At 33.6% G+C, this 11,959-nt stretch overlaps 1 protein-coding gene across 3 annotated transcripts; it reads left to right on the forward strand.

The window, feature by feature from the left end:
• Positions 1-536: 536 nt before the first annotated feature.
• On the forward strand, positions 537-11,344 carry LOC135835571 (proteasome activator complex subunit 4-like). 3 transcript variants are annotated; one of them, XM_065349900.1, is made up of 35 exons: positions 540-928; positions 1,240-1,392; positions 1,686-1,805; positions 1,883-1,927; positions 1,998-2,217; positions 2,284-2,475; positions 2,551-2,699; positions 2,768-2,974; positions 3,043-3,325; positions 3,397-3,615; positions 3,702-3,800; positions 3,871-4,008; positions 4,186-4,398; positions 4,474-4,631; positions 4,704-4,796; positions 4,871-5,045; positions 5,123-5,377; positions 5,459-5,584; positions 5,684-5,878; positions 5,960-6,150; positions 6,227-6,356; positions 6,433-6,674; positions 6,760-6,952; positions 7,029-7,143; positions 7,220-7,362; positions 7,449-7,537; positions 7,611-7,739; positions 7,886-8,031; positions 8,138-8,173; positions 9,790-9,873; positions 9,946-10,151; positions 10,231-10,341; positions 10,435-10,554; positions 10,629-10,808; positions 10,899-11,344. In XM_065349900.1, exons 1-35 carry the CDS (start codon positions 750-752, stop codon positions 11,031-11,033), a joined length of 5,469 nt encoding a protein of 1,822 aa, XP_065205972.1. In that variant the 5' UTR covers positions 540-749; the 3' UTR covers positions 11,034-11,344. The 3 variants fall into 3 exon arrangements, with proteins under 3 accessions (XP_065205974.1, XP_065205972.1, XP_065205973.1); XM_065349901.1 differs by lacking the exon at positions 8,138-8,173; XM_065349902.1 differs by lacking the exons at positions 9,946-10,151; positions 10,231-10,341; positions 10,435-10,554; positions 10,629-10,808; positions 10,899-11,344 and having other exon boundaries at positions 537-928; positions 8,138-8,194.
• The last annotated feature ends 615 nt before the right edge of the window (positions 11,345-11,959 follow it).

Genomic DNA, 11,959 nt, shown 5'->3' on the forward strand with positions numbered 1-11,959 from the left:
CTCTCTCCACCAGCACCGTAAGCGTCATGTTTGGCGCATGAGCAGAAGGTTTCCAGGATTCTGCATCCAAAATCTAGGCTTCACATTTTGTCATTTTTTCACCGTTGAATTATTCGTCCATTATATACGGTCGACGACATAGATAGAATACGAAAATAAATAGATGCCGAAAATAGCCGAAAATGGTGTCTGATGAAATGTGACGTCACAAAAGCGATAACCTATGTTCATTTTTAAAATCTAGGCGTTATTGCAGTAATTCTCGGTAATTACATAAATGGCAAGTTTCAAAAATTGATTTTTATTCTTCAGGCAATTTTTCCTGCAATGGCTGCAATTTTATGAAAAATCGTGAGCTTTTTTGAATAGAGCTCAAAAAAATTAATCGTGTATATCGCAATAATTCAGTAAAAAACCAGGACAGCGCAAAAAAAACATTTTTAAAAGCTTTTCGTTGCTTTAAAATTTCAACGATAGGGTCATTGTTTCGGTAATCAGCGGAATCCGGTTTGAAGAAAGTTTTCGAAAATTTGGAACAAGTACAATTTTTTTCGCGATGTTACTACATACTTGTCTACATAATGTTAATGCGTTAAATTTGCAATGTAATGGTGAATCAGAACTTATTTGTGTGATGTAAAAAATTGTAAAATGTAACATAATCATCATTACATTGCTATACTTAGTACACGTATCTTGGTGCGGAGGTGATTTGCGTTTTTCGTGTTATTTTTCTTTTGAAAATCATAATGTATAAAAACATAAAGTTTCAAAAAGATAATCAAAAGCTTAAACTTTTACCATACGGAGATGAACTTGATGAAGAAGCTTACGAGCAGCTCAGACAGCTCAAGACATACTTTGGATCTTCGATTTTACTCAGAGAACCTCGACAGTATCTCATCTACTGGAATGCCAGATTGCTGTGGTAATTTTACATTCTCTACCATCCTTTAAAAAATGCCAGATTTTAAAAAAATGAATACCCAAAGCGATGTTTATTGAATAAAAATCACTGGTACTATCTCCCAGAAAATCCAAAATCGCAGAAGCTGTTCAGAAACTTCTTGACTATTTTTTTTTCCCATCGCTACCAGTAATTAAAAAATCCATCTTGGGTGATGAAATACTTCCCAAAGATTTTTTAAATTTCGTTGCGTATAATTCTAGCTAATAATACCTCTGTAATTCACATCATCCGGTGTACTGTACACTTCTAACTTATCGTATGTTTAACAGGTACGTTCATCTGTACGGATTAAAATTCACAAAGGAAGACCATGTCTTATTCATACAAATTCTATACGAAATGGCAACTCGGGCTGATGTCTCCCTGGATGTCATACCCGATTACAATTCATCTGTGCATACGATGTTATGTACTCTGCTGAGGCAAGTTATCTACATGAATTCCACTCTAATTAGTAGATTTTATTACGTATTAGATATCCCGAAGCCATATCCAGTTGGTACAAAAAATTGAAGTATTTTTGTATCTGTTTTACGGTCAAGAACTTTATCGATTTTATGGAAATAATTTTTCAATGAACTGAAAAAATTACTAGGAATCGGAATCTAACGCTACTTGATTTGATAACTTCCGAATGATAGAAAAACTGATTTCGATTGATCCGTAATATTTTTATCTCAAAATTATTCTAATTATATCCTCACAAATGTTACAGAAAAAGAAGACTTCTTGTTCCAGGAGAAGATCTAACCCTACCGTGGAGACCATTGTATAATATCTGTAAAAGAATATTCTGGTGTAGTCAAATAAAACAAGCGATTATGTCCATTAATCCGTGGGTGTCTCATTTTCGTATTTTATAAAAATATTTCAGAACAGCTAAACCTGTAACTTACTGTTTGTTTTAAACAGGAATGTGAAGTACGATTTGGAACTGATCGTTAATACAGTCCGATAGTAAGTTCTTTGATGCACAAATTATTTTCATCTTATGATTTCACCTTACTGATTGTGAAATATTTTACAGCTATTTCCCACCAGAATCGACGAAAGAAATATTGGAAGAACTAAGACCATATCTTTGTCCATTTGACACAAAGGCAATGAAATTTGGAATTCACATGTTGAGCTTATTTCTACCTTTGAGCAATCGACCAGAATTAGCCGACGTAACTCATAATTTATGGTTTGAAGAACTAATGCAAATATGGGATGTTTGCAGTAATAATTGTTTCTTTTGGGAAGATGTAAGAAAATTTATATTATCGCAATGTTGGGGCACGTCAGTGAAATAATTGGAATATTTTTTATAGCATATTTTACACTTGATATCTACCTTGGCTTGGGTCAACGTTGGACGTATCGATTGGGAGAAATATATGCCAATCATGTACTCGCGTTTTCTAAAAGTTTTCAAGCTGCCGGTTCATTACAAAAAAACTAGTTCTTTGAAGCTGTCTAAAGTTTCCGAAGAATCAGCTGCTTCTTGGATTGTGTCGACGCTAGTATGTTTCTTTCAATCATGCACACCTTATTGGTAAAATATGTGTTATTGTTTTCTTAATAATGATCGGTTGCAGGGCGGAGAAAGTAAAAGCCAAGATTATTTAGAGCAGCTATTGAAAATTCTTGAATCATATTGCCATCCGGCCAATACAGGGTATTGGGTTTCTATTATAAAATCATTTTTGAAGAAACTCGTCCGAAATTTCGTCTTACGAGTTAAAAGGTTCGTAAATCATTATTATTTCATTCATTTGACGCTTATCGAATTTTAAGGGAATTTTTTTATTGCAGAGAACGATTCGCTAAACCATCTTGGGACAATAATATTCCACCGGAGAAGAAACTCACCGATGAAGATATACGCAGATTTGTCGTTAGTGTACAATCTGTTGCCATGCAGGCGGTATTTTCTCCTTCGACTGTGATGAATTTCGCTGTAATATTCAACGATCTGGCCACTCTCAGACCAGATATCGTGGTGCCTCCATTACTCGACACGTAAATAAGAATTTCTCAAATGCGTGATCATTTATGTATCGTTTCTCTAAATGTTCTCCCTATTGCAGATTTTACGCTACCGTGGATTCTTTAACCGAACCTTATAAGTTGATATCTGCTTTGCAAAGCATATGTGGTGTGGCTAGACCGATGCTTAGTGGCGGATTAAACTGTACTTACGAAGGGGGTAAAAACCACGTGATTCCATTACTGTTCGCTATTCTACCTGGAATCGATCCTAATGACATGAGGAAGTCGATTATCGCGCTACAGCTCATTTGTACATTTTCAAATATGATTCCCTTGGTTGACTGCTCGTCAGCTTCATCTCATTATTCGGATCTCACTCCGGTAAGTTGAAATTATAACATGAGTAATTTTCAGAATTCTTGGTTTATTCTACAAAAATGGTTATTTTGCAGGAAGAAGAAGAACTAGCTAGTGCTACGTCTCAGTTTGAAGAATTTGTCTTACAATTTTTCGACCGCATATTTTTACTTATTGAAAGTATAGTCCAGGAAAACGTAAGAATAGAAAATAACATCGGCGATGATCGTAATAAAGACGAGCAAAGCGTGTATGATATTATGTGGCTTTCATGTCATTCCCTTGTTGGCCAGTTATCCAGTTCTATTTTCATGGTAGATATATATATTTTACCTTGAGAGATAGATGAAGCGATGCCAACTTGTTTCTAATCCCACTCTTTTTTGTCTTTGTTGCGTAGGAAGCTTTAAAAAAATTGTATAACTATTCTATCACGAAAATTTTCGAGAGAGAAGTCGCTGGCCAAGCTATTGCTTCTATGATAAGAGCATTTGCCAAAGTATATTATCAGATGTATAGTGAATGGGTGACAAATTAAAGATGTAACTGAAATAATTTTTTTCCATCAGGTTAATGGCGAAGAAACTTTCAAATTATTTTTGCCCAATCTTTGTTCATTCGTTATTGAACAAGGAAAAAATCAAGATTTGAAAAATGAAGAGATATTAGATGACGAATTGCTTTATAAAATGATGCTCGTTTCTGAGGTTTGTATTTTGATGCGAAAAAAAATCGAGGATTTTTCGATGTAAATTGAAGATGTTTATCATTTTTTTATGTATTTATCCAGGTTCGCCTCTTCATCTCAGTTTACATTTAAATGCATTCGTTAAACCGATTCGTCTAATCGTGACAGTTTTTGAATTCTATATTTTTGTATACAGATTGTATTAGCTTCGCCGAACGCCATAAAACCATATCTTCCGATGTTGCAAGAAATGTTGGATTTAACGTTGCATTTGAAATGCAAAGAAGGCTATGAAATCAGTACTAGATTATTGGCTCAGTTGTTGATTTTGTTCAGCACAACATATCCTACCGAGTATCGCAGCAGCACCACATCGTACGATGATATTTCCGAAAATTTACCTTTGAAGGTAAGGCCATTTCGTTTCTGAATCGAGCTGTGGAATATTTTTGTAAATAATAAGTTTTCTTGATATTTCACGCAGGAGTGGGGTAAAACCACCGGTATAAATAATTTGAATATTAAATGGTACACTCCTTCGGAAGAAGAAATCAGCATAGTTGAACAAATTTTCTGGAAATATTTAATGCCGGAATTGGAAACTATTGATAAATATGTAAATAACGAAATAGAATTATCCAGGTAAATATTTTCGAATTTACGAACCAACGAAATTTCAATTCTTAACTAACCTTATGCGTTATAATTTTGCAGAGAAAACTTGAGAGCTACGCTAACGATCATTTTCTCGCTGTTCTCCTGCAGCACTTTGTTGGATCCTTGGAGAGACGAGCCACCATTGAAATTGTAAGATTGGATTAATTCAAAATAATTTTTACAGTTTTTTGATTTCACCTAGGAATTAATTTTTTTTTGCACAGATCCGAATCCCAATTACCAGTTTGCCCCATGACTTTGAAACTGGGAGTGAAACGATATATAAGAATGCCCGATGGCTCCAACGTTTACAAGGTCTTGATGGAAAAAATGGCTCTCTTACAGAACAAGCTTCTTAAAGAATCCGATGACACCATTTCGTTCATATTATTAATTAATGTAATGCTTCTTTTTACTCCTCGAACAAAAAAATAATTGAGAATTCAAAGATTATCAACTTTTGGTATTGTTTACAGATCTGGTCAGACCTTCTGTACTATGATGAATCGCTGGAATCCGATTATAAAGTTCACAAAGACGGTATCAAGATGCCCAAGATGTTCTTTGAAAATCGTCTAATTCCTTCAAAACGTAACGTACGTTTCATGCTGATCGAAGAAATGGCTTTGAAACACATGTTTCGATGTAAACATACCGAACATGTTTTCACCGAATCGCATAAGATAGCCATAATGAAAATATTAGAGCTGGCGACCAGTGATTATAAACCGGTATGAATATTTATAATCATTATTGGATAATGAAAATCAATTTTTGTGCTGAGTATAAATTTTGTTTTTGAAATTCTCCAGGTGCAATCCAAAGCTCAGAAAGTGCTTCATAAAATGTTACGAGTTTATTACGAATTACCTTTCGTCATTAAGGACCAAATTGTGGAAAATTTGAAAGGAGAAAATAAATTTTCCGAAAAGTACAAGGTACATTGATTCTGAATTGTGAATGTTAAACTGTACCTACCATAATTTTTTCTGATAACTTTTTTGGACTAATACAGTATTATGTGAACTTCATTTTAGAGTACCTTGGCGATACTCAAAGGTCAGAGGAGAAAGGAATGGCCAATGTTGTTACAATCTATGGATACTTTGCAAGATATTTTACCGGCTTTAGTGAACAGTGTTCCGAATGAAGAACCGGCTGTGGTTAAATTGCTAAGCGATGTGACAGATACCATAGTAAACAACGTTTGTCGATTCTCCTTGAAGATGCAGGTAAAAATTCGATTTTAGAATTTTAATGGCGTTGGGAAAATATCATCAGTTTATCGATATTTAAATAATAACATTTTTCAGATGCCGAACGAAGTTGTTGAAAAAGCTAAAGAATTATGGTCTCATTCCGAAATCGAAATGTTACACGAGTTGCCCTCCGATGAACAGATTCAAAAAGGCTCCGATAGATTGCAGAAAGAAAACTCAAAAGTTACGGAGAGCTATTTAAAGTTATTGAAATCCATGCTAGAGGCAGCTGAATCCAAAACTTTGTAATTATTATTGTATTTTTCACTATCCGTGTTCATATTGATTCTGTTTCTAATTTTTCTTATTTTTTCACCAAAGACATTGGAGATACGAATTGATGGCTGTGTCATTCTTAGCGTTATTTTTATCTCCGGAGGAACCTATACCCGTAGAGATTGTCAGATTTTTCCTTAAATTATTGCTACACGACTCCGTAATTTTACGAAAGGTAAGCGTAACCTATTTCAATCAAATATCATTTCATCTAAACTGGTTCAACTTATGTTTTTCTCTCCGTGTTTCAGATGGCTATTAAATGTGTCGTATGCATTATGAAAATTACTAAACGTAAAGCTGTTCGTGAGAAAGTAAACCCATTCGCAATTAAAAATAGCCAAGGCGATTCCTCTGTACCGACGAAACCAGGTCCTCGACCTGATAATTCGTGGTGTCTTTATCATGAAAATAATGTTCCCAAAAATGAAACTGAATGGAACGAAGCTCGGTATACTTACTCGTGTTATATCGGATATTATTGTTGGCCCAAGTTAGTTCTGAATTCCATTTTTTCTTCTCAGCTTTAGTATCACAATTTCGTTGGTTTTAATTCAAATTATGGCACATTTTCACAGAGAATTGTATTTACATTCCTCATCAGCGACCCAGCCGATGAATACGTTGAAAGATGATGAATTTACTGCGGTAAATAAAGAAGTAGATGCATTTTTCCGAGACACTAACAATATTGATAAATTGATAAAATACCTGTCGTTAGAAGAAAGCAAAGGGCAACCTCTGAAATACTTTCAGATCGCTTTATTCAAAGTAAGATTAGAAAAGCCATAGTAATATCAGTTTAGATGGAACTACTCTACTATATATCTCTCTTTCTTTTTTTCAGTATATATTTAAAGTACACGGAGATCGATATTTTGAAATACTGAAACCGCACGTCGAAAGATTGGCAGATGATCAGCAAGATGGTTGTCAAAGATGCGCAGCTGAAATGCTGGCTGGTAACGTTTTTGATTCGAATTAGATGTCCGCTAATAAGAATAACAATTTAACTACCTCTTTATTTTTTTCAATTAGGTATTATTCAAGGGACGAAATTATGGCCCTATGAAAAATCCCAATGTGTGACTAAATGGTGTGCCGATTTATTGAAAAAATCCCTCGATAACGTAACTGTAGAGACGCAGAAAAATTGGGGTACTGCGATAGCATCAGCTTTAGTAAGGATTTTTTTGGTCTTTGGTTTAGTTGTAAATTCCGAAAAACAAAAAACAAAAAAAATGATTCTTATGTTTTCATCTTATAGTATAACTGTGATGTGAATAAAAGTCACCATTTATTGGAAGCTTTAATGGATGCGCCGATAAAAGGAGATGCTTCATTTAAAGACTGCGGGTGAGTGAATTGATCACATTTTGAAGTTGAACGAATTTTAAAATTTCAACTAACCGTAAATTTTTTCTTTCAGACGATTATTCTCCTTGCAAGGAGGTGGCATGTATTCGTGGCGTTTAGGACATTTATGGACCAGATTATTAGAAGATATTAAACCACATCTTGCTAATCAGTACCAAAACCTTAGAGAACGTTTGGGATCGTGAGTACTTCCTACTAATCAGACCATTATTCGTATTGGTCATTATGTGCACTATCGATTGAACCCCAGAAGTCCCGAAGACTCGGTGCTCATCGTCTGTACACATAACAAAAAAAAATTATATCCGTTTGTATTTTTCCACGCAGAGTTCTAGTTTCTATTTTTGAGACTGACGTCGAAACCGATAATTGGAACAGAACGTGTTCGCCTCGCGCTTCTGAATTCATCGAGTACTTGTTGCCCAGATTGGAAATTTTGTACAGCGTTGCTCCCAATAGCAAAGCTAACCCAGGTTTGCATACTTTTTCAGCAACTGTACTTAATTTAATATGTTCTTAGGTATTTATTCGTCGAATATTCGAATTATTTCTGATAATTATGCGATTTTTATTTTATAGTGTATTATTCTCGACGAATTAAATTTCCAAAACGTGGTACGCAGGCTGAATTTTAACGTAAATTGTGTTTTTTCTATTAAAGAGTTTCGAATGTCACGTGGTTTTTACATTTTTGTTAGATTATTCAGCAAATTTTCAAGGTGAAATGTCAATATTCGATGATTTGCTTCTGAATTTTTCATTTTCTATATTTTTGAATTTTACTATCGAAAAATTATTTCAAATTTTATGACAGTTCACCGGTCACATTGAAAAATTTCCTGAATCAACTTTTCTGCTTAAACTAACAAATTTAGGCTTTAAAAATTTGTATTTTGACTTTCGAATAAAATTTTGCCTTCAATTAATTAATCTTTGACGACTTTTCAAAAATCAATAATTTTTTGATAATTTTGGCTTAATTTAATCATTTTATTGCTTCTTTTTTTAAAAAAATAATTTTAATAATCACGCTGTAGCTCAGCTGTGTTTTTTTGTCTGCTTTTAATTTTTTTTAAAGTCATTTTCTCGAGTGTTTTGTTTTTTTGTGACTTTTTAATTGTTATATGTGACACCGCATACAGAAAGGGGACACGCAGCCCAAAAATGGATTTTTTTTAAATGATTGATTTTTATATAAAATTCATCGTAGAATTCGATGGAACCATTGTTGAGCCTGGATTTTCACTCTAAACGGGTAAAAAATTGCTCTAAAGTGACGTACCTAAAGAAAATTTTTTTGAAAAACCAAAAATCAATTTTTTAAAATTTTTTTTAGTTTCAAAATCAATCTGGAGACGAAACGGAGCGTTCTACGAGAAAAATACATCAACCAAAGTTGTAGAGAATTAAATTTCCAAAAACCTATAAGAGGTTTATTTTTCTCCAAAATGCGTAGTTTTTCCGTTTTTCTCAAAAAACAGAAATTTTACGGTGATCATCATGAAGTTTTTGTTTTTTGAGAAAAACGGAAAAACTATGCATTTTGGAGAAAAATAAACCTCTTATAGGTTTTTGGAAATTTAATTCTCTACAACTTTGGTTGATGTATTTTTCTCGTAGAACGCTCCGTTTGGCCTCCAGATTGATTTCAAAATTAAAATAACGAAAAAAATTAAAAAATCAAAAAAAATTTAAAAAAATGAGCACAATTATAATTGAGCCACCCTGTATAATATAAAATTATCCCGAAAAGTTCCCAAAGAGACTGCCAGAGTGTGTCTTGAACGTACCCAGCAGTAACCATCCTAATATTTCTAAAATAACAACTGTAAAATTCAAAAATAACTTCAAAAACTTTGAACGCGTTTTTGTCAAAAACTTGTTTTTGGGTGCGTGTCCCCTTTCTGTATGCGCCGTCACATATTGTATAATTTTTATTTATATTAATTCTTCTTTAATTTTTCGAAATTTCATCATTATTTTTTTCACGACTTCCAAAGTAATCGTTTCTACAGCCTTTGGTTATTTTTCATTTTTAATGATGCAATTCAAAAAAAATGTATGTAGGGTGTGTCCCTCAGTTCTATCAAATACGGTATTTTTTTTCTTGTTTCATTCACTTCATTGTGGAGTGATTCGAAATGAGTCAGACATGAAATGGGACATCCTGTTCAATCAAATAACTAAAACATCGTTCTTTCTGGTTTTTCAAATTTTCTTTCATTTTACAGACGAAAATGGCACCCCGAATGGAGATGAAATGGATATCGATAGCGATAAAGAAATCCAAGAAGCTATACAACTCTTGAAAACTGGTAAGTTGTAGTGTTCCGTAATGATGAGTAACAATTTATGAAACTAATGGATTTGATTTTTTTCTGTGACAGTTTGCAAATGGTGCACTTATTCTATCCAACGATGCGTTTACCAAATGAAACCAGAGTTTTTCAAAATCTGTCCGTTAGTTTGCTACATGGAAAATTACGACAACGATGACGAGCTGAAAGAAATCTGCAAAGGTACCTTGTCTCTAATGAGTTTTAGCATCGTTCATCCTCAAGACGTTCCCATTTTTATCGAAGCTATCGAAAAGGTATCCGTATTTTATCAGCAAAATTATGCCAGAAATTAAAATGCAAAAAACAAGTTTACTATTATGGTTTGCTCCTCAGGTTTCACAAAGTAACAGTTGGTGTACCAAATGTACAGGGCTAGATTTTCTGCAAGTTTTCGTTTTCCATAACGTGTTTATTATTTCAACTCGTCAAGAATGGATTACTCGAGTATGTTTGAAAATCAGAGAAAAAAATTAACGAATGTATTTTCGTTTCCGTTTTGATGATGTTTTCATCCGAATGTTTCGTATTTTTGCGCAGATTTTAATCATTCTCGGAACTCTATTAGAAGACGACCGATGCGAAGTACGTCAAAAAGCTGGCGAAGTTATTAGCGGATTCATACATTACAATATCATCAAAGAAACTCAAGAATTACTTGTTAGTATATTCAGACGGTTTTGAGAATTCGTAGCATGTTCAAAAAATTATCGTTTAATCGTTCTGTTTTGCAGGATAAATTCAAAAAAATGCGTAAAAAACCTCTGAACAAGAAAAGTAACATAAATATTCGACATGCCGGAGTAATTGGCTTATGTTCGTTCATAAATGCCCATCCTTACACTGTTCCTCCCGAAGTACCTGAACTTTTCGTCGAAATTGGAGATCATCTCGGCGATCCCGAACCGATTCCGGTACCTGATACGATTTTATATGCTGCCTATTCATTAGTGTACTTAATTTCGTTCGATTAATTTTTTCTTTTTTTTTTGCTATATTTGCAGAGTACTATTCGTAAAACACTGGGTAACTTTAAACGAACTCATTATGCCGATTGGAATTTTCTCAAGACTCAGTTTACTGCAGATCAAATGGATGTTTTTATTGACATAAGTGTTCCACCTAATCACTACGCTTGATAACATAAATTTTTTTCAGTGGGTTATATTTCTATCTTCCTTTTTTTCCCTTCATTTTTCTTTTATCATTGTTACCTCGTTAAGTCGCTCGTTGAATTTTATTGAATTAGTTTTATGTATAAACATTTTTCCCCGTTCGTTGTAACACCCCACGTTGTAATTTGATAAGTAGTTTGTAATTGTGTGTACGTTTTATTCCTCCCTTCTCCGTGTCTCCCACCTTATTGCCTCTTAGTGAATGTGGTTTATGGGTTTTGTTTGTATTCGTAAGTATTTTTTATTGAAGAATACATTAAATTTTCATTTTTTAATCGTGTTGATTTTATTAACTAAGTGATTCAGATCGAGAATTTGAGAACAAATTTTTTTACTAATTCAAATCAGCAAATCAAAAATTGCGTAAAATTTGTATTTTGTATCACGTTTTTCTCTCTTAAGGATAAAAATTTAATTTATAAGTGTTTCTAGTTTAAATGCACATAAATTACTCCACTTATTTGCATAAAAAAATTGACTTTAATTTTAAAATGTTGATCGCGCCTCACTTTGTTTTCAAGAATAGATCTCTTCCCATTCAACAAAATATGCAACTATTAAGGCTTAGGAAGAGGTTCAGGTTTACCACCTTTGAACAAAAAGTTCGATCGCAATAATTCATCCCGTTTTGAATTTTCGTATTTGTCTTCAGGGTTCACTTGGAACGACCCCGGGTTTTCGTAAGCAGCCCAACTATTATCTCTAGGAGCTAAATAATATTCCGTCATCATTTCATCGCCTCTTGATATTGAAATTTGTTTGTCCAACGTCTCAGCTTCTTTAGAGTTATTCGAGGTGGAAATTGTTGATTTCCATGCAGGCTCCGTAACATTTTTCTCGTTGCTTTCAAAATCATTCTGTATTTGTACCGTTGAAGCCGATGGAAAATT

Source organism: Planococcus citri, chromosome 2 (assembly GCF_950023065.1).
Source record: "Planococcus citri chromosome 2, ihPlaCitr1.1, whole genome shotgun sequence".
Taxonomy (NCBI): domain Eukaryota; kingdom Metazoa; phylum Arthropoda; class Insecta; order Hemiptera; family Pseudococcidae; genus Planococcus; species Planococcus citri.

What these genes read in the sequence shown, in the direction of transcription:
- LOC135835571 (XM_065349900.1), top strand. Translation starts at nt 750, where the DNA reads ATGTATAAAAACATAAAGTTTCAAAAAGATAATCAAAAGCTTAAACTT. An exon ending in TGATAAGAGCATTTGCCAAA is followed by an intron (nt 3,801 to 3,870) that starts GTATATTATCAG and finishes TTTTTCCATCAG; the next exon opens with GTTAATGGCGAAGAAACTTT. An exon ending in GCGATCCCGAACCGATTCCG is followed by an intron (nt 10,809 to 10,898) that starts GTACCTGATACG and finishes CTATATTTGCAG; the next exon opens with AGTACTATTCGTAAAACACT.